Source organism: Saccopteryx leptura, chromosome 12, assembly GCF_036850995.1.
Source record: "Saccopteryx leptura isolate mSacLep1 chromosome 12, mSacLep1_pri_phased_curated, whole genome shotgun sequence".
Lineage (NCBI taxonomy): Eukaryota > Metazoa > Chordata > Mammalia > Chiroptera > Emballonuridae > Saccopteryx > Saccopteryx leptura.
Genome location: NC_089514.1, coordinates 31,458,798 through 31,481,181, shown reverse-complemented (window position 1 = coordinate 31,481,181; position 22,384 = coordinate 31,458,798). Strand labels below are relative to the sequence as shown.

At 43.6% G+C, this 22,384-nt stretch overlaps 1 protein-coding gene across 1 annotated transcript in view; it reads right to left on the bottom strand.

Annotated features, from left to right (window-relative positions):
- Positions 1 to 22,384, bottom strand: part of SLC25A13 (solute carrier family 25 member 13) — a 188,539-nt gene that overhangs the window by 67,524 nt on the left and 98,631 nt on the right. The window contains exons 6-11 of the mRNA XM_066354073.1: positions 13,440 to 13,586; positions 11,489 to 11,627; positions 10,643 to 10,736; positions 10,333 to 10,417; positions 5,465 to 5,549; positions 4,816 to 4,974 (exon numbers count right to left, since the gene is read on the bottom strand). Coding sequence (XP_066210170.1) covers positions 4,816 to 4,974; positions 5,465 to 5,549; positions 10,333 to 10,417; positions 10,643 to 10,736; positions 11,489 to 11,627; positions 13,440 to 13,586 — 709 coding nt within the window. The remainder of the gene's footprint in view (positions 1 to 4,815; positions 4,975 to 5,464; positions 5,550 to 10,332; positions 10,418 to 10,642; positions 10,737 to 11,488; positions 11,628 to 13,439; positions 13,587 to 22,384) is intronic.

Sequence of the window (22,384 nt, the reverse complement as noted above, 5' to 3'; positions counted from 1 at the left end):
GACAAAAATCAAAGTCTTCCTTTAAAAAGTATTTCTCATGGATCCCGATTTCCTGTTGAATCCACCTTTCTCCCCAAGGTCCTCCCCAAAACCTTTTCCAGTTTCTAAGGCATCTCATCCTATTACCTAAAGCGTCTAAGGGAGGGGAAAGCAAAGCTTAGAGGCAGAAATTAGTTATTCCTGGAACGTTAAGAGCATTTAATTATGGATGATTACCCAATCAATTGTTTTTTCTTTAATATGCCAAAACTAGAGCAAGCCAATAACTGACTCATTTGGTCATGTGATTCATTCAAACTAAATGAGCTGCCAGGTAATTCATTAAGAATTTTAAACACCTGAGTGCATTAACTCAATCCAAAAACTGGAGAGAAAACAGAGAAAGATTTACAAGTGACTTCAGAGAGCTAGGGATTATCTCAGGTGCTATTTTGCTTTATACAGATAGACTCAGCCTAAGGGCCTGATCCTCAAAAATTATATAAAAACCTAGGGAAATCAATCACTTTTAGTAGTTTGTATTTGTAAGGCCAGTGGCTGTGGCTATGCAGATGCAGGTTCTCACTAGATTCGGGCAGATGGTAAAGGAATTGTGGAGCCAGAAGATGGTGGGCCGTTTCGTTTATTAGAGTCTCATAACAGCCCACGAACAAACAGGCAGGGAAGACCGCTTCCCTCTCTGTCTCTGGACTCACCCGGCCTCACAGGCCCCCACGAGCCTCAGCACTCCCCAGCCAGACAGGCCTGCCAAAATCTCAGGGCTCCCAAGCCCTTCAGCACTCCCTCACTCTCTCCCTCTCTGGACTCCCTAGCAAAAACAGGCTGGGAGAAAAAAACCCTTCTCCAGCACACAATAGTAAACAATGGCCTCTCCCAAGCAGGAACACAGTCTGCAATTTGCAATCTGCCACCCTGAGGGCAAGCACCCGCAGCCTTCCACAGACTATATACACATGGTGCTGCCCCACGCCAAGTGAGCAAACCTAAACACACTTGTTTACCCAACAGTATTGTAGAGAAGGTGTGCAGAGTCAATCTCAGGATTTCTAAGGGGAGCTTTACTAACAACCAAAACTTAGCCCCACCTCCACCCCCATAAGAGACCAAGAAACAGCAATATGAAGAATAAGACCTAACCAACCCACAATACTAAAATTCCAGCTGACACTCGTGAGGCACAGGACTCGCTCGACGTCTACCGAAGACCAAGGCTCACAATCCTGTGCTGGGTTATTGGTCTCCTTTGGACTAAAAGGCACAGTTCAAACGTGCCCGCATTATGCCTGGGTAACTTCCAGGAGGCCGTGAGCAACTAGATGTTGGCTGGCCACTGCCCGAGAAAGGAAAGAAAAACGACCCTTGGTAGAGCGCTGAGCAAGTTCTTTAAAAATAACCTTCACTTTCATAGTTTCACGAGAACTTACTTCTAAATACAAAAACAGCTTTCCTTTAGAGAGCTGTCTTCTTTTTAGAAGAGAGAGGGAAAGAGATGCTTATTAACCCTCTAATGAGAATACATGCTGCAAACACCTTCTTTCAAGGCCAATTGCCAACTTTTCCCCCCAAATATACATAATGATAATGTTAAAATAGGGAAGGGTCCTGACCTGTGGTGGTGCAGTGGATAAAGTGTCGACCTGGAATGCTGAGGTCACTGGTTGGAAACCCCAGGCTTGCCCAGTCAAGGCACATATGAGAAGCAACTACTAAGAGTTGATGCTTCCTGTTCCTCCTTCCCTTCCTTCTTTCTCTCTCTCCTCTCTAAAAAAACCCAATAAATAAAATCTTAAAAAAAAATCAATAAATAAAATAGGGAAGGGACCTTACTTAAGCAACATTCCCAGATTATATTATTCAGGAAATATAAGTAGTTAGACATGTCTTGATGCAGAAAATTACATGTTAAGCAAATTTCTAGAATAGGAAAAAGTATGTTCAATATTTCAAAATATGTTTATTAATTAGAGATGTACTCTGACACCTTCTCAAATATTGCTAGGTGAAGCGTTAACAGCAGCAAGTTTAAATTCTCAAAATGGAAACTTAACAGTTTTCCCCAGGAATAATAAAAATTTTAAACAATGAAATTACATTTAATGAGAAATTTGTAGTCAGAGAATCACAGATAAGGTGTTTTATATCTTGACTGCATACACAAAGGTTAGAATACTGATTCTCAGAAATACTTTGAGCCTTTTTTGTTTCTATTATAAATTTTTGCTAGCTCTGATGGTTTCCCATTGTTATCACATCTTACTTGAGCCTGATGAGAAGCATTTACACACATGCATTTATATACAATTACTAATTAACAATTGTGTGCAAGTCACTAAAAGGAACTGGTCCCCAACTAATCAAGAATAAGTCATTTATGAAGCAAGACTGTAAATCATTGTTTTAAGCCTGAACTGTCAATCACATTTTTGCTTTCCAGATCCAAATTACAGAACAGAGCTAAACAAAGTTTTATAGTAAATTTTTTGTTTTAAAATCATCTACTAGAAAAAAGAAAAAACAAAAAAGAAATCGGGGAGAAATGAACATAGGTGACTTCCAGAACTTACCTTCTTATATTCACACTCTACTTATCTTCTGACAGAGAACTCCTTAGGGTTCAGGTATTCAAATCAGGTTAGACCAATGGCTATTTCTAAACCCAGGACAGGGGGAGGGACGGGACAGGAGCACTGCCTCTCTGGTAGAGTGAGCCTCCATCTCTACAGAATAGGCCATTCACTCCTTCTTCCCGGAGGAGTACACAGTCACTCCTGTCTCACAGATGTAATAACTCCAGTAGCAAGAGTCTGTGGGCTGGCCCATGTTAGCACAGCCCTCAGTACTCAGGTATGCTTTGTTCTGGCCATGGGGTCAAGAGGACAGGTCAAGGAAAGAAATCCAGATGCAACCCAGAGTCAAGACCTGCCAGGTGTGGTCAAAGAGCTTGAATCAGAAGGGGACTCCAAATTAAGAACAAACCAGGGTAATACAAGGACATTAAAGACAGTCAGCAGGATACAAAATAGCTCTCACTGTTCTAAAGTCGCCCTTGACATTTAATCTTATACTAGGAAAGCCCATGAAAGTAGTCTGTGAAGCAACCCCAAGGCTCAGACATCTGTCCGACTGAGGTATAAGCTCTACCTCCAGAAAACAACCCAGTGAACAGGGACGGGGGTCACCTTCGCCTGAACCACTGTGAAGCAGGAACTGTGACATTAACCTTGTACTACTTGGGAGACTTTTCATTTGCCAGGTTTGTTGTCACCAGGAGGAAAAGTATTTCAAATGGGAGGCAGTGACCCTGTAAGGGTCATCATCAATCACCTGGGGTCAAAGACCTTCCCGATTGTCAGAAGAGGCAGGGGTGAGGGGAAGAGGGCAAAGAAAAGATCAAAAGGCCTTTGATGGGGGTTATCTGCTACACAATAGAACCTGCAAAAGGGGCTTCTCTGGAGTTTGAACCTTCCTAGTTTCTAAGGTGAGGGATTTCAAGAGAGGCTTGGCTTTTTTTTTTTTTTAAACGTGGGTGTTTCAGATGAAGACTCGAGTCAGCAGATGGCAGAAGAGGCATATAGGCCCAGGTTTATCTGGCTGCCAGTTTCAAGGTCTGCCTCCACAGAGCACTAATTAGGATTTTTTTCTTCTAGAGCCAGTGTGGTAGGAAAAGGAGGGAAGACCCCGCCAGTTCTGCACTTGCCAAACGGCAGAGCAGCTGGGCTTGCACCGCCCTGAATACTGCCTTTTAGCTGACGCAGGTACACTTGTTTCTTGTCTCTTTGTAGATGGCACTCACAGAGAACGTGGCTGAGAAGTCAAGCCATGCCTCGTCAGGCCAATGCCAACGGAAAAGTAGTCAGGGTCTGTGGGATTCTTTCTGTGGATGACGACATACTCTTTGCTACTGTTCTAACTATATAAGGAACCTGTGATGAGTAAAGGAGCAGCTGGGTCCGGAAGGACTGCCTGGCTGGAGCAGCGTGTGGCTCAACCCACTGGGTACAGAGCTGGAGGCAGGAAAGGAGCAGGCGGGATGCAGACGGAGGCTGTAAAGGAGAACTCCACTGAATCCTTGGTTATCTGCCCCACCCACTTTCCCGCCTAGATTGAGACGCATTAGTCCAGAGGTCCTCAAACTACGGCCCGGCCCGGGCTGCATGTGGCCCCCTGAGGCCATTTATCCAGCCCCCACCGCACTTCTGGAAGGGGCACCACCATCTCATTAGCCAAAAGCAGTCCCATAGTTCCCATTGAAATACTGGTCAGTTTGTTGATTTAAATTTACTTGTTCTTTATTTTAAATATTGTATTTGTTCCTGTTTTGTTTTTTTACTTTAAAATAAGATATGTGCTGTGTGCATAGGGATTTGTTCATAGTTTTTTTTATAGTCCGGTCCTCCAACGGTCTGAGGGACAGTGAACTGGCCCCCTGTGTAAAAAGTTTTGGGACCCCTGCATTAGTCCCAGGAGGCTTGTCCTGTCCCTGGGACTCCGTCTTCCCTATTAGCTGGTGAGTGGAGTTACGTCAAGGACACAAACAATACAAGCCTTTAATAATTCACTGAAGATGTTTATAAACATAATTATTTTAAGAAATAACACCCACTAGAGAGCAATATAGATGGCTCGCAGATTCCAGGCTGTTTTGATCAGCCGTGCCACGACGCCGCCAGCCCACTCCCATGAGCATGGACAGTTGAGACCCTGCTGCATTGCCATTTCAACACAGTCCCTGTCACACGCTTCGGGCAGGCAGATGGAAAAACCAGACCTCTGACTGCTATTTCACCTTAAAAGAATTTAGCACGTGGCACTAACCTCTGTACAGTCCAAAGAAGCCTTCGTAGCGTAGCACTTTCTTAAAACAGTCAAAGCTGTTTTTGTACATAAGTTCTCCCACAAAAGAGCCAGTCGATCGTTGGTTCTGCATTCGAGTTTTGACGAGATCAATAGGATACACGGCGGTGGCTCCCACAGCTAAAATCAAATCACACCGACATTTCATAAGGAAGTAAAGTCTGTCAGAGCAAAGGGGGGGGGGGGTGGTTCAAGTCAAAAAGAAGGCTGATAAAGAAAAATAAGTAATTCCGCATGTACAGATTTAAAAACCGTATGAACTTACTATATATATCTATACCCTTAACGATGACAAATTTTCATTCGAATGAAGGAAAGGATCAAGGATGTCATAGTTTTAAAAAAGCGTATCACTACAACCTCATTATTCACTGGTCTTTAGAAAGCCTATCTGCAGATAAAAAAGAGAAAAAAGCCACTTCTAAGTCCCTGATCACGTGCAGATATAGGGACACGTTCCCTTTGTTCTTGTCCCATTGCACAGACACAGGCTGGTAACAGGCCTAAGGAAACACTGCAGGAGGTTTATTTTTAATATTTCAAGATGAGAAACCAAAGAAAAATAAGAGGAAAAATAAAAATGAACACCTTGCACTCCTCCATGGCTCACCTCCAGCGATAGAACCCAGACCGAACCGGTAGGCCGACTCCGCCACTTGGAGGAGAACCGGTCGCGACGGATCGACTGAGGCCTTCTTCTCGGCGCACGCGGCGAACGGACGGTGAGAAGACAGGAGGCAGGAAAGAGGACGGAACAAAGAGGCACACATGTTATTTTTTTCAATTACCCACTGGATTCTAAATTCATGATAAAACTAAAATGACAAAGGGTTAGATTCAGTTCCGTTTTGCTTAATAGAACGTTACCGCTGCTCATGTTTAAAACATTATGTTGGGGCCCTGGCCAGTTGGCTCAGCGGTAGAGCATCGGCCTGGCGTGCGGGGGACCGGGTTCGATTCCCGGCCAGGGCACACAGGAGAAGCGCCCATTTGCTTCTCCACCCCCCCCTCCTTCCTCTCTGTCTCTCTCTTCCCCTCCCGCAGTCAAGGCTCCATTGGAGCAAAGATGGCCCAGGCGCTGGGGATGGCTCCTTGGCCTCTGCCCCAGGCGCTAGAGTGGCTCTGGTCGCAGCAGAGTGACGCCCCAGAGGGGCAGAGCATCGCCCCCTGGTGGGCAGAGCATTGCCCCTGGTGGGTGTGCCAAGTGGATCCCGGTTGGGCGCATGCGGGGAGTCTGTCTGACTGTCTCTCCCCGTTTCCAGCTTCAGAAAAACAAAAACAAAAACAACAACAACAACAAAAAAAAACCATTATGTTGGGAACCTAATGACAGCCATTTATGTATCAGACACAATGTTATAAATCTACTTTTAAATGTTTGAGCCTTATTAGTGACTGAAGAGATATAAATTTAAAAATATTAATGGGATACCATTCTTGATCAATCAAGTTGGTGGGTTTGGGGTTTGTTTTTGTTTGTTTGTTTTAATGGCAATCCTCAGTCTGGCAAGAGAGGATTAAAACCAGGCTTCTCAAACGTGTTTAATCAAGTGTAAATTGACGGGAAACTTGATAATACTCAATCTCTTCAAAGGTACATAACCTCTTCTCCTGCAGTTCTACTTATAAAAAGTTAAAAAAATAATTTTGTATATAAACAAGGATCAAGGTATAAGAATGTTAAAAAGCAGTACTCTTTTATAAGAGCAAAACCTCTGAGAATAACCTAAATGTTCAATAATTGAGGACTGATTAAATATAATGTTATAGCCTTAAAACAAAATAGTATGTAATAAAAATGATATAGCAAAAGAATATTTAATATTAAAAATGTTGATAAAGCATTATAAGTAAAAACAAGTTAAAAAAGAATATGATGAGTAGATAGGCATTCATGATATAATTCTCTTTATCTTTTTTTATTATTCTTTTTAGAAAGGAGAGAGGGGAGAAAGAGAGAGAGAGAGAGAGAGAGAGAGAGAGGAGGAGGGAGGTACAGGAAGCATCAACTCCCATATGTGCCTTGACCAGGCAAGCCTGGGGTTTCGAACAGGTGACCTCAGTGTTCCAGGTGGCCATTTTATCCACTGTGCCACCACAGGTCAGGCCTAAGTATCTTTACCTTTTTAAATGTTTAAAATAGTTCATAAACTCTGGCCGGCTGGCTTAGTGGTAGAGCATCAGCCCAGCGTGTGGATGTCCCAGGTTTGATTCCCGGCCAGGGCACACAGGAGAGAAGCACCCATCTGCTTCTCCACCCCTCCCCCTCTCCTTTCTCTCTATCTCTTTCTTCCCCTCCTGCAGCCAAGGCTCCATTGGAGCAAAGTTGGGCTGGGCGCTGAGGATGGCTCCATGACCTCCGTCTCAGGCACTAGAATGGCTCCCATTGCAGCAGAGCAATGCCTCAGATGGGCAGAACATCGCCCCTAGTGGGCATGCCAGGTTGATCCCAGTCAGGTACATGCGAGAGTCTGTCTCTCTGCCTCCCTGCTTCTCACTTCAGAAAAATACAACAAAAACAACCACCAAAAAAAATAAATAAATAATATATATATATATTACATAATCTTTCAAAAACAATGTTAAAGACTATGCGCAATGTTATTTTTTTATTAAAATTATTTGTAAGTATGTATACGCACATAAAAATAATAGTAACATGTTGACTACCCCATTACTCAGACACAGTCAAAATGTTTACAGTGGTTACAACTAAGTGATTTATTATTATTGTGTCTTTCTCTTGTTTTGTCCAACTTTTCTAAATTCATATTTCAGGCCAGTCAGTGGTCTGTCTTCTCTGGCTACATAAATTAAATAGCAATTTTATGTGTATACAGAGCTGTCAAATGAGGGTGGCATATAGTTAGTGCTTAATAAATACCTGTTGAATGAATAAAGACCTTCAGTAAATTCTTTTTTCAAAAGCCACAATAATTAAAATCAGTAAACAATAAAAATAATTATCAACCCCAGCCATCAACCCATTGAATTTTAGTTGCTGTCAATATAACACAACTCTAATACAATGAGATAACTTGCAATCTCCTTCAAAGTCATTTCCCTAAAAATAGCTTTACACAGAAAAATGCATCTTTAAGAATGTAAAACATTTCTTCTGCAAATAGCACGGCTGTTTCCAACTCTAACCCTGTACTGACGGACACCCACAGGAACTTCGTTTTGACAGATGCATCCATAAGAAAGGTACTGCCTGACCAGGTGGTGGCACAGTGGATAGAGCGTCGGACTGGGATGAGGAGGATCAAGGTTCGAGACCCCGAGGTCACCAGCTTGAGCGTGGGTTCATCTGGTTTGAGCGAGGCTCACCAGCTTGCACCCAAGGTCACTGGCTTGAGCAAGGGGTTACTTGGTCTGCTGTAGCTCCACGGTCAAGGCACGTATGAGAAAGCAATCAACGAACAACTAAGGTGTCCCAACGAAAAGCTGATGATTGATGCTTCTCCTCTCTCTCTGTTCCTGTCTGTCTGTCCCTGTCTATCCCTCTCTCTGACTCTCTGTCTCTGTAAAAAAGAAAGGTACTGTTTTATTTACATGGACACAAATATGCAATGTGAATGAACAAGCAGAACATAACAGAAACAGACTTACAGAAAGAAAGACACACTGATGGTTGCCAGAAGGAAGAGGGGTGGAGGGATGGGTGAGAACTGTGAAGGTTAACCTAGCCAATAAATGTGATAACCCTGCACCGTGACAGCAGGTTACCAGACTGAGCGTGGTGAGCACATCATGATATATATACAAATGTCGAATCATATGCTGTGTACATGAAACTAATATAATAGTGTATGCCAACAATTCTCTAATTTAAAACAAGGACAAAAATATGCAATACATAGAAAAAAGGCTCTTGTATCAAAATAACAAGTGAAAATACTCAAAAAATAATGGGACATGGGGAATCTATTACTATTACTAACCCTTCATTTATAAGACAAAATGAATGAACCCTCAGACTTACTTAACTTTTCCAAAGCTAGAAATGTCGCATGCTCATGGCATAAGACAAGAAAGATACCAACTCCTGTCCACTTCTGTTGAGAATGAACGATAGAACTGAGCCTGCCGAGTGGAGGGTGGATGACTGTTGCTCAAGTCTGTCAGTGTGGTCAGGCCCACTCAGGTTCACAGAGTAAAGACTACACCAGGCAAGGCCCTTGGGGATCGCTCTAAACCTCCACGCAGCAGCCAATCGTATCCCACAATAATCCTCATCAACCTCCTCTAGCCCTTTCATGGCTGGAATGGACAAGCACCCGTCGCAAACTCTCCGAAGCGGCCGAAGGCTCCAAGGAAAACTTGTGGGATACCCCAGCCAAACGGAGAACAGGAGGCAGCTAAAACAAACAAAAAAAATGTCTCTGCTTTTTCCATATCCCCAGATTTCTGCAACTACTAGTAGCACAGAGACACTGGTAAACAGTGTTCAAAAATCAAAGGGAGGGGAGAGCAACGTTGCTTCCACCTCTGCACACGATTACCGTTCTCGCTCTGCAGTCGGGGGAAACCGGCTTCCTCTTTTAACAACAGCCAGCTGGTTTTGCAGAGGTGCCTAGTTAGGATTTTCTGAGCACACACCCACCACTTTGAGTTACACCCTGCACACAAAACTAGCCACTGCGTTTGGGTGGGAAGGAGCTGAAAGGCGGGGTCCTGGCTCGAGGCCCGCCAGTCCTAAAAATGTTGCCCGCATCAACCCATTGTGGTCAAACTGGCGTCTCTGTACAGACCCAGAGCTCCAAGCCAAAAACTGTTAAGTCTCACAGGATTCGGAGATGGCTTTGCCTTAAAGGATCTCTTTTCCTAAAGCGACGCTCGTCTGTGAGTGGATTTATTTTACAAACATCGTGTAAGGACAACCCGGCCTGTGAAGGCTTTGATTCTCTAATCGGATCCATAGACAGTCGAGCAAGAGTTAAAAGAGGAGTCCCCGTGTCTTAAGTTTCTGACTCCCACAACTCTAAGAGATTGGGTTCTGTTAACCATAAAATAAAATTTAGCATTCCTCAAATTGTTTCCACATAACTTATGAATCCTTTCACAGAGAAAAGAGGTCTAAAAGCCTTCAAACTATGACTCCAGACTAAACAAAATTATCTCATTTCGATAGAAAGACGGAAGGCATAGCACTCAGACAATGGGCTGACGGAGAACCGCCCGCAGAGCAGGGACGGCTCTCACTCCGCCACACGCTGCTTCGCTGGGACAGCGACACTGAGCAGGACTGCTGCCTGCCTCTCCCCACCGAGACTTAGGGAAGAAGAATGGCTCTTCTGTTCATCCGAACATCCTTAAGTCATTTCTCTTCTCTGCCTTCTGAAATTGGATTTTGGGTGCAAAATGGAAAAACAGTAGGTCATACACCAAGGTCAGAAAGGCAACTGCAAATGAAAACGGGTTTGGGGGTACCCCGCCAAAGAGACACCAGGAAGCAAGGCCGCTTTGTATGCCCACCTGCCGCTGGGCCTCCGCCAGCTTGAAGGGCAGAGTGCCCTCCTCCAGAGGGGCAATCCGTTCAATGTCTGCCAAGGTCATACGTCTGGAAGGAAAAACAAACGAACAGTCAAGCACAACCAACAACAAAATACAAGCTGATTCAAATGTACATTAGAGAACTTTAAAACATTCCCATTTTCCTTTCCCGTATTTCAGAATCTTTAATTTGGCTTCTTTTTCTCCAGTTTGCTTCCCCCCTCCTACCCCCATCTCCTCCTAACCCCCTTTTATTAAGCTAATTTAAAAAGGGGGGGGGACGACAACTTACCCCCGTGGCTCATATAAATCTGCTAACTGAAACAAGATGTCAACTTCCATGGGTGTAACCTGACCAAATTTCTGGGCCGCCAGAACGAACTCCTCTGTGTGGAAAAAGAGTTAAAAAGGGAAAGCGTCAGGAACGAACAGCCACGGAGTGCAGCACTCAAGGCACTGGCAGGAGCAAACATCACTAAATTTTATTATCAGCAGTTGTAAAATGCCCGTCAATCCAAACAGGGTAAGACCTTCTGAAGTGCTTTCATTCATTTGGAAAGAGTGTGCAAATAAGTTTCTCTGACATTGACTTTAAAAGTCTGGTGTCATCTGAAGACTGAATAAATGACCTAGGATGTTATTCAAACTGCAGAAAAACCTAGGAAGTGGCTAGGAAACTTCATAAGGATAGGTCCCAGGAGGTTATATTAATGAAGCTGTGGAATTCCTAAGCAAATTCTCTGTTCAAAAAAAAAGTCTCATTAAAATGCTGGTATCTTGTTTGAAGGCTGTAGATCAATTTACATGGTCACTAGTCTAAGTTTATGGAACCCCTTCGTGTACTTTCGAAGACCGCTTTAGAGGCTGCCCATTTAGCACAGGCTCTAGCAAGATTTGAAAACATTTAAGAAACTTTACATGGCTCCCTCACTCAGGACCGTCTTTGGTTTATTTAAAACTTGCTGAAGTTTTGTTTGCTTTTGTCTAATCAAAGGATAGAGAACATATATATATACCATAGGGCTAACATGTCAATGAAATAAAAAATCTACAATAAAACTTGTTGGTTGCCTTCTTCACCCTAATAATAACACACCAAGATACCTGCAGGTAAAAATTGGGGTTTATTCTCACTCACCCTTAGTAACCTCTACATCTTTCTTGTTGCCAGCCAGAGTGCTGTAGATCTTTCTAATGAGTTCCATGTTGTTCAGGAGAGAATTAAATCCATTAAAATAGGAGAAACTGACTTGATGGGATGTGGTACCTCCAGCAGCCTCAAGTAAGGTGAAAATAAGAAAGGGGAGAATAAAAATAAATAAAGTATTTATAGAATGAGTAAGATTTAGAAATACATATATCAAAGGCTAGTTTTAGAAATAATCAGGAATGCATGTATAAGAAGAAATAGCCATAAGTATTTTTCTTTCACATTAAACCAAAAGCTATAAATGATTTTTAGGAGTAACTGCAACTAATCATGACCAGAACTTGTACTCTCCACACATAATCTTAGAAAACTAAATAAATACATGTGTAGGGTTATAACAACAGGACCAGTAGTAATTTACAGAGTTCAAATTTCCATTGGAAATGTTTTATAAGTTTGTTTATTTCATCTAATGAGCAACTCTTAAAGGCTTATACATGCAAGCTATATTACACACATGTGTGTGCTTATACATGCAAAACTATTATACCAACAAAAACATACTATCAAAAGTGGTCAATCTAACATTAATATCATGATTTGTCATGTTATTTATAACTAGCAATAAATAATCATTTATGCACAGACTTTGCAGTGGTGGGATTTCTTGCAAACAAGCATATTACGGTAAAATTATGAGATGTCATATGCTTTGATGGGGGTTAAGACTGGTCAGAATTCTGATAGTCACAATGTGTAAGAAACCATATTTCTTCACGGAAGACAAGGGAAAACAGACAGCATGTCCATTATGAATGGAACTTCAGTTTGGGGGTTTCAAATTCTATCCTTACCTAAAAAAGGAAAATATTTTTATTGGGAAAACACTTCTTTATAAGGTAATAACCACATAAATCTTCACTTAGTAGTCATTTAGAATAGCTGACATGGGAGTGTAGAGTGGAGAAGGGGTTGGGGTCGGGGCAGTCGAAGGAGCTAGATTAACACAATGCCAGAGAGGAAAAGGCCTTGTCAGAAGGCCACGTTTCCAGAAGAGGCACTGGGGGGAAAAATGGAAACATGAAAAGCTAGCCTAAGCTCCTGCCTATGGTAAACACTGCGAGAAACCTAGAGGATAGTGAAACATGGAGACAAAGCTTTCCCGTGAGGTGAACAAAAGGGTTTACCATTGCATAAGGGTTCTCAAATCTGAGTGACCATCAGCATTATCTAGGTAGCTTTCGAATTAGCTTCTAGGGCTTCACCACTCATAGATGGTGAATCGGTGGATGGGGAAAGAACCTTAGAATCTGTATTTTTTAATAATTATCCATGGCGATTCTTATGCTCCATGACCAAGGCTTGGGTACCACCACCACAGAATTTTCCAGGACACCCTCAGGGTCGAGAAGATAAGGGGAGTGGCTTGATACCCAGTAGGACAGAAACTCAATGACACAGGACAGCAGGGTTCACCTGTCCCATGTGCCACTGTTACCTCAACACATACATGTTGAACGGACAAGTAAATGTAAGATTTACAGTTGGTGTTCTGCTGACCTGTCAAATATACTGATGCACACAATTTAAAAAAATTTCATTTCTGCCTCGGGTAATAGATAAAAGCTAAGATTAGCATTTGACATACTTCAAACTATAAAGCAAAACTAATAAGCGGTCATAAATTTGTTTTTCCTTTGATAAAAAACCAGTTATGTTTTCTTTTGAGATTTTCCCGAGTGTCCAGATAATGAATTAACTTACCCACTAAACCTAGCCAAAACATACTGTCATTTTAGTAATATATGTAATCCCATTAAGAAAATGTTTGTTTTAAAGATAATCCTCTATATAAGTAACAGTTATTCTTATAATCCCTTATTCACTGAGCTCAGACCAGGCAGAATCAACTCCCTCATTAGGGCAAGTTATAACTTACAGCTACTAGACATTCTTCTACAAAAGGTGTCAAGACATGGGGGCGGATGGTGACCATGATGTCTTGGAAGTCAATGGCTGTGACTTTTCCGGTCCTGGCATTGTCCCTCTGCACAAAGGCTTGCTTGGCATGCTCCAACTGTATTTCCTACAAATGAAGAAGGGAACATAATTGACGTTTCTCAACTACTACAAATGACTGCTAAACTTCAAACAAGGGTGAAGCAATATAGATGATATCTTGGTTTAACAAGCCCCACCTGCTTGTTAACTAGCACCCCCAAGCTACTGTCTTCTTCCAAAGACAGAGCCTCGCTCAGCCCAGTGACTGTGTCTGGGAAGTGCATTCGCCTTAAACCTCCAACCCAAAGAAATCCAGTTGCTTCTGTGCCCCGCCCGAGTCCAAGGACACCAAGCAAGACAACGGAGAGAGGAATGAAGTTTAGTAGGCTCAGAGATCCGGCCAAACCCAGCTTAGGTGACGCAGGTGATCAGAGAAGAAAACACCTGCAGGGACATTACTTCTTTCCAAAGAAGAGAGAAAAATTCTTAACAGCCACCTGGCAAACAAGCATGTGACAGAACAAGACATTGGAAGGGGCAATTCTCCTCTGGAACAGGCTACCCCACTCACACAGGGTTTCTCAGGCTTTTCTATGGGGGTGGGAGCGCTGTCCTGTGCATCCCGACCCTCTCTCTTCTTCTTTTTTTTTTTTTTTTGTATTTTTCTGAAGCTGGAAACGGGGAGAGACAGTCAGACAGACTCCCGCATGCGCCCGACCGGGATCCACCCGGCACGCCCACCAGGGGCAACGCTCTGCCCACCAGGGGGTGATGCTCTGCCCCTCCGGGGTGTCGCTTTGCCGCGACCAGAGCCACTCTAGCGCCTGGGGCAGAGGCCAAGGAGCCATCCCCAATGCCCGGGCCATCTTTGCTCCAATGGAGCCTTGGCTGCGGGAGGGGAAGAGAGAGACAGAGAGGAAGGAGGGGGTGGGGGGTGGAGAAGCAAATGGGCGCTTCTCATTATGTGCCCTGGCCGGGAATCGAACCTGGGTGCCCCGCACGCCAGGCCGACGCTCTACCGCTGAGCCAACCGGCCAGGGCCCTGACCCTCTCTCTTCTAAGATGCCAGTAGCCCCGCTTCCCCAAGGCCACGGCAATAAGAAATGTCTCTGGAGGGGGCCATAATAAGATCACTGCTCTAGACTTTGGAATCGATGGTATGTGGACCAGAGGGGGCAAAACTGGAGCAGCATCATTGGACAGATGTTTTATTTCATACCATCTGAAAGAGGAAGCCCAACTTTAGATTTCAGTTGCCATTCCCAGGCAATAAGGGTATATACACAGAATAAATCACAGCCTCCCATCCAAAGCCACCATGTGCTCTGTAGAAGCATCTTTTATGCAGACCATTTTATTATCGTTTTTCATGACACTCTGCCCATTTCCCAAACAGGCCCTCAGAGTGAGATCTAATCACGGTGGAATCACAAAGCATCACTGATGTGACTCTCAAAGACTTCAAATTATTTAAATAAAAAGAAGTTTTTCATTAGATGATACTGATTTTTTTTTTAACTTTGGTGACATAATGACTTGTTATATAAAAATGAGTTGTCCTTGTAAAGTAGTAGCAGACTCAAGTATGGGAGAAATGCCAGGAATCTGACGATGCTTTCAGTATCTCCCTTCTTTTCCCCCACAAGGTGGGGAGAGGAAGGGAGGCCAATAAAATGCTGGTAATAACTGAAGCAGGATACTGAGAAGACGGTGGCTCATTATAACGTTCTCCTTTCATGTAGTTTGAAAATGTCCACAATAAAAAATTTAAAAAGATAATACAATGGTAAGAATCAGAGCTCTTTATCCTGTTGAAAAGCTTCTTCTCAGCTATAGCATACGTCAACCCTTGGTCCTCTGTCCTCAGTGAGAAAATCTGAGGAAGAAAGCTGACCGATGCCTCTCATTTAAGGAGTGATTGGAAGAGGCTATGACCTCCTGTCCCAAGGTCTCAAGGATTTCTTAGACGGCTGACTCCCAGATCCGAATCTCTCACTCCTATCCACTAGACCACAATTTCTAACTGCTTAGAGACGGTATCCACGTGTCTATCTTATAAAAGCCATACAATTACACATCACTAAACCAACTATCATATGTCCCCCTCCCAGCCCTCAACCCTGGTCCCTCTACAATGTTCGGAGCTTAGTGGCATGATGTTCTGATGGGAACCCAACCGAGAAGTCCGTCAGTTTTAATCCCTCAAGCTTCTGCAGAGTAAAGCACTTATCGAATTAGTTACTCGAACCTTTGAAAGTTCACTCAAATATATTTTTTTCCTTTTCATTCCTGTTTCCAGCCCTCCTCAGCCCATGTCCGAATCACTACTACAGACCCAACGGTCAGCTGGCATTGCCGTCTGACCTCTGCCGTCCACCTTGCATGTGTCAACAGCTGCCTTTCAGAATCTCAGCGCTGGCGCCTAGCCCCCTCCATAGAAACCTTCAACAGCCTTCCATCGTCAAGACCAGTCTCCGCAGCACAGCGCTTGGACCCTCCAGGATCTGCTCTTGGCCTGTCTCCAGCGTCCCAGGCCAGCCCTGCCACACCGCCCCACATGCAGGCCTGTGTCTGCACTCTGCCCTCCACCTGGACTGGACTGGAGCTTTCTTCTCTAGCTCCTGAAATCCTACCCCTTCCTCCAGGCTCAGCTCCAATGCCACCTCTTAGGTAGATAGAACCAGACTTCTTACAGAACACAACTGATCACTTGGCCCCCTCCCTGCTTGAACGTCAATGACAGACTTGCCTTCTCCATCTCCCATTCCCATCTTTCTCCCTGCCTTCCCAGGGAAGAGAGACTACGTGCCCTGCTCGTCCCAATTACGGTGTCGGCAGAACGCTTTAGATATTAGGCACTCAGTATACACCCAAGAACAAATAAAATTATGATGTAAATATAAAACCCACTGAATAAATACATTATGATCCATTGAACAAGTGCCTCCAATTCCAGAGAAAGAAACAAACTGGTGAAGTATGACCACAGCATATATTCAATTGGAAGGAAGTGAACACAAAGTACTCTGAACTGCCAGACCCACTGCTAAAGCTAGCCCAAGCCTCGATCACCCGCAACAATAGTAGAAGGCATGTTCAGTTTTGTACTTACCCATTTCCCCCAGGTTATAACTCAAACAGGAGCCTCAGGGAGCCTCAGGCTGTGCTACCCAAGAAGCTTCACTTTCCCCGTGGCGCCACCCCATCTCCTCAGAAAGCAGGAAGCCGAATCACAAGACCCACCTGTCCAGACTGTCAAATGGGAAATGACACCGACGGAGGGGTTGCTGCCCGCACTGCAGGACGGGGGTGTCACGAAGACGCTGTCACTGCGTTTCTGTGCCTGAGCTGCCGTGAGCAAGCACTGACCAGGAGGGATCCCGGATGGTGGGCCAAGAAAGCACCTTCACCCCTACTGATGAACTACCGAAGAATACATTTCGGACAGCTCTTGAGATCGGGGACATTATAAATCCCATGAAAAAGAGGAGGCTAGGTCTGTGTAGTTCTCTCAATAATGGGCCAGAATGAAAACATTTAGTTACGTGTTGCCCCACACTGGAAAGCAGCTTACGACCGATGAGGGTCACCTTCTGAAGAACACCTGTTTATGTCATGACTGTTTCTTCTTCTGGGTGAAGAATGAAACTATTAACCTTAATCGATACAACAACCATGATAACAGCATCTAGTGAGCATAGATTATGTGCCGGACACTGTTCTAAAGCACTTTATAGTGATAAGCATTTAGTGCTCACAGCAACCCTACAAGGCAGGTACCACTACGAACCTCATTGCAGTGATTGCGGGAAGTTAAGGTCTCACTGACGGGAGCAAAGCTGGAATTCAACCCTAACAGTCCCGCCCCTCTGAGGGTGCTCCTGATTCTTCCCTATACTTCCCGGGGAGCCTGGATAATGATGTGGTCAGGAATTTGATTACAAAAGTTGAGACTCAGGAATCTATGAAAAGATAAAATTCAATGTCCTTTTTAAAATTTTTCTCGTGCTCTAGATTTTTCTGTTGCCTATTTTCATGAGAAAACAATAAGATTCCTGAAACTTTTTCATTAAGGCAAAAGCCCCCTGTGCACGCAGAGTGCCGGGACCGTTTGCCCGACAATAGCAGAGACCAGGGAGGACAGAACCAAATCTGAACGGCGCTGCCTCGGCCTTGGTCCTTGTTGACTCACTTTCGCACAATCACAAGAGATTGAGGAGGAGGAAGATAAATAAGGAGGCCTGTGGGAGCTAAGACATAGGTACTCCAAACTACTTAATACGAGAATGAATGACCTTGGAAATAAACATCCAGGCTCCTTACCATAGCAGTGACTTAAAGCACTCCATTGGCATCTTTAAAGCTATTTAAGAAAAACTTAATGTGGACTTATGGCTACCCTGATGGTTCCTAGAACTGAACCCAGAGGGATAAAACTGGGACACAGAACTGTTTGGTTTGGCATACACGTAATACAGCATGTGTAAGATAATGTTCATTTCTAAAACAAAAGGGATCAGAATGAGTAAACTCACCCTCTGTGCAGGGGAGGGAAGAACCATGGGAGGAGCAATAGTTACACTCAACTATTTAAAACAGGGGTCCCCAAACTACGGCCTGTGGGCCGCATGCGGCCCCCTGAGGCCATTTATCCGGCCCCCGCCACACTTCTGGAAGGGGCACTTCTTTCATTGGTGGTCAGTGAGAGGAGCATAGTTCCCATTGAAATACTGGTCAGTTTGTTGATTTAAATTTACTTGTTCTTTATTTTAAATATTGTATTTGTTCCCGTTTTGTTTTTTTACTTTAAAATAAGATATGTGCAGTGTGCATAGGGATTTGTTCATAGTTTTTTTTATAGTCTAGCCCTCCAACAGTCTGAGGGACAGTGAACTGGCCCCCTGTGTAAAAAGTTTGGGGACCCCTGATTTAAAAGGTTAAAAGACTATCGGTTAAAAAAGATGTGAGACTGGTTCTCTGTAGTTCTTCAAAAGAAAACAATAGAGAGAAAAATGTAGGGATCAGGTGTTAGCAGCACAAAACACAGAGGTACTTAACCTGTATAAATATTGAGCAATAAAATGGACTGACTACCCGGCAGAGTAGCAGGCTCTCTCAGTCATTGGAAATAATTGTCCAGTTGGGGAACATGTCTAGCAATTTACTTTATTTTATTGACTTTAATACAGGGGGTTATGGAAGCAATATGTTCTGGTGATAAAATCTGAAGTTTGAAACGGGAATAGGCAGAACTCAAACATCAGTCACGACGCTCCCAGCTAGGAGGGCTCGGGGAGTGTGTCTGCTTCCTAGAGCCCCAGAGACACCTACCACACAGGGTTTTAAAAACGAGGTGACGTGCGTGACAGACACATAATAAATGGTAGCTCTGATTTTTGTAGAGGTGAATGGTTTAAAAACCTCTAAAGTCCTTTCCAAGATAAGCTCTCTGAGTCCTTCAAAAACAAACTGTAAGAAACAGCAGTTCTGCTGAGTCATCTTGAACCAGCCACAGGGACAGAGATGAAGACCAGATCAAGTAGGTGGCAACAGTAACGGGTGGATGTTTAAACATTTACTATAGGCTAGAGCAGGGGTCCCCAAACTTTTTACACAGGGGGCCAGTTCACTGTCCCTCAGACCGTTAGAGGGCCAGACTATAAAAAAAACTATGAACAAATCCCTATGCACACTGCACACATCTTATTTTAAAGTAAAAAAACAAAACGGGAACAAATACAATATTTAAAATAAAGAACAAGTAAATTTAAATCAATAAACTGACCAGTATTTCAATGGGAACTATTGCTCCTCTCACTGACCACCAATGAAAGAGGTGCCCCTTCCGGAAGTGCGGCGGCCTCAGGGGGCCATTGTTTGGGGACTATGACAAGAACTTCAAAGACAGTATTTCATTTAAGGCTTACAGTAATTCTCTGAACTAATAAAATCATCTTCATCTTACAGAGAGACACCTGGAGCTCAAGGAGGTTAAGTAACTCTCATCCAAACTCACACAGCCAGAAAGCGACAGAGCTGACAAGGTTCTGTCTCATTCTGAAACGGAGATTTTTTTAACTACTGACTTAAGCTGCCTTGGATAAAACTGTAGTAAAAGGATCACAAATAGATCTGGACAGATAACTGGAAAAGAGACTTAGAGAAAAGTTTTGGTGATGACTTGGGGAGAGAAGAGTCTTTGGAATAAACAAACTGTTAAGCTACAAACAAGAGAAAGCTAGAGAATATGGTGGGAATGTAAATCTGAGAGATGCAGGTAACAGGATTTTAGGGAGAAAAGCAGAAGGCTAACATTTACTGTTATTAAGTGTTGCTATGCTCCAGGAACTGTTGTGCTTTCTTACTTCATCTCTGAATCCTCCCAACATCCTTATAAGGTGGCCCTACCATCACCTCCATTTTGTAGATGGAAAAATGAGGTAAAGGGCAGTGGCGGTCACGTGACGCTAAGGGTGAAACTGGATATGCACCGTCGCCCCCGCGGTCTGCTCCACAGCCGCAGTCTAACTAAGCAAGGCGGCTGCCTGTTCCTTTCGGGGGGAGCCCTCCCAAAAACCAGAAGAAAAAAGAAAGTAACAGTTGTAGAACTAGATGAGATCATCATCCCACAGTCAGTACAGAGAGCACACAGACGACAAAAAGGAACTGATCCCTAAATAAATGAACAAGACAGTAAAACCAAGGACCTGAGACCTTGGGAAACACCCAGAGATCTGGGAAGGTGGCAGCGTCGGTAAATACAGCCCGAGTGCCAGGAAAGGAGGAACGTTTGCTGAAGGTCGCCAGGGAGACAGCGAGGCCGAAGGAGAAAGGGCTCTCCCGCACCTGAGGCCAGAAGTTCCGAGCAAGGAGCGACACAGCTCTCTCCAAGGCAGCTCTGCCCAAACACAGGAAAGGCGGTCCCATTTCTCTTTCATACCTGCCAGTGAACTGTTCTGTCCCTCTACACTGCTGCACAGTGATTAACGGAATAGGCTTTTATTGCCACGGTTTCCAACTACTTCAGCACACCCAATTCAGAGTGCTGTAGGGGGAAGAAAAAGCAAACTTGTCAAAATTGCTAGCTGTACAGAAATAAACATATATCGGGGTAACACCACTTTAGGTCTCACATTCACGCTTCTAATAGTTCCAGGCCTGTCATTTCCTTAATAATCTCCAATTTTCAAGTGGGCATATTTTGAATGCAAAAATTCTCTCCACCTCTATTCAGACATGCAAGTTTGTGCCTCAGTCTGAGAACAATTTATCAGAACAAAAAAAGTAGACCAATAGACCCTCAAAACAAGCAGCATATCCAGATGATTTATATTATAAAGCCAAGAACACCAACAAAGACCCCTAGCTGGTCTGCACTTTTGTGTTTTGTACAGTTTTGAAATTTAAAGGAAAATCTAAAACTTTTAAAAAAGCAAGGAATTACCAATAACAATATGATTCACAAGAATTCCTTTTTAGGGGTGGTGGTAGAAAAGTTCTGGGGAAAATGCAGGTAATTATTTATAAAAACAAGGAACAAAAATGTATAAGGAAGGTGTGCTTATAAAATATGGTATTGCATTTGGCCCTATTTCAAATAAATCCTATATTACATCAAGTGTCAGAACTTGTACACTATTTAATAGGTAAGTACCCACTTCATTCTCATTATCCTATGCCCATTTGAAGAAAAAAAGTTCTACTTAAAATAAAGATCCACATTTTTAAACAGTAAAAATGGAACTCAGCAATGGGATAGGTAAAGAAGTAGTTTCTACTCTTAACATCTTTCTGTGTTCTCCACATTCAGCCCATGCGTCAGTTCTCAAGGAAATATCGTCTCCAGTTCACTGGGTGGGGCCGTTAATTGAAGGGTCTTTAGAAGCTGGCTTGCATGTGGCACTGCAGGCAAGCAACACGTTGGTGGAAACCAAAAACAGAGATCTTTCCCTCTCAATGTCCTTGCTCTTCTGATTGAACACTCAACGTCACAGTGGGGACAGCTGGGGAGACACCGTGCGGCGTGCTCATTTTTACCAGGATGCTACGTAAAAAGCCTGCACCACAGGCTGCTCGACAAAACAGCAAGCTGACTAACGCCATGGACACAACAGCACAATAGACGCTGATTTCTTCCCCCCCTGAGAGTAGAAAATGCAATGTGAACAAAATGTCCTACATCTAATTCTCCAAGTGACCAGGATATTACCACGTCTCTGGTTACCCGTCACCAAAGTAGCAATGGCTTCCATTTGGACCCAAAACACAATCTAATCTCTTGAAGAGCTGAAGCCAAATGGCATTAGCTACTTGTACTCATTATTTCATTTTGAAACTTCAAATGGTGCCGTATTGATGACACAGTACCCAAGCTGTGTCGCAGACCCCATCTGGTCCGACTTAAAATCAACATAAGAAGCACTCACGTGTTCAAAATGCAAATATAATCAAGGTCTCCAGCTACTAAAGCTCTATAGTCTAGATATTTTAACTAATGCAGATGGCAAGTTGGGGGACAAAGGGGAGGCACGAATGGCTCAGGTTACTCAGTCCAGAGTAAAGACCTTACTAGTTATCCACTGCCACCCAAAACCAGTTCTGAAGCTTGAAAATATGATGTTGCCATGGTTGACGGTTATGTTTTCTTTCGATTGATGATGAGGAGGAACACTTTCTATTTTAACATAGTCAGCCTTTGTTAAAGGTTCTGCCTTATGCCAGGATACCACAACAAATATAGTAGCAAACCATAAGTGACAGTGACTATACAGTCCAGACCACAGCTGACCAGGAGCAGTGACTGGAGGGACATGTGGCAATCGCCAGTGCCTAGGGCAGCAGACATCCAGAGCTCCATTCTCCAGGCCTCAGAACCTAAATAAC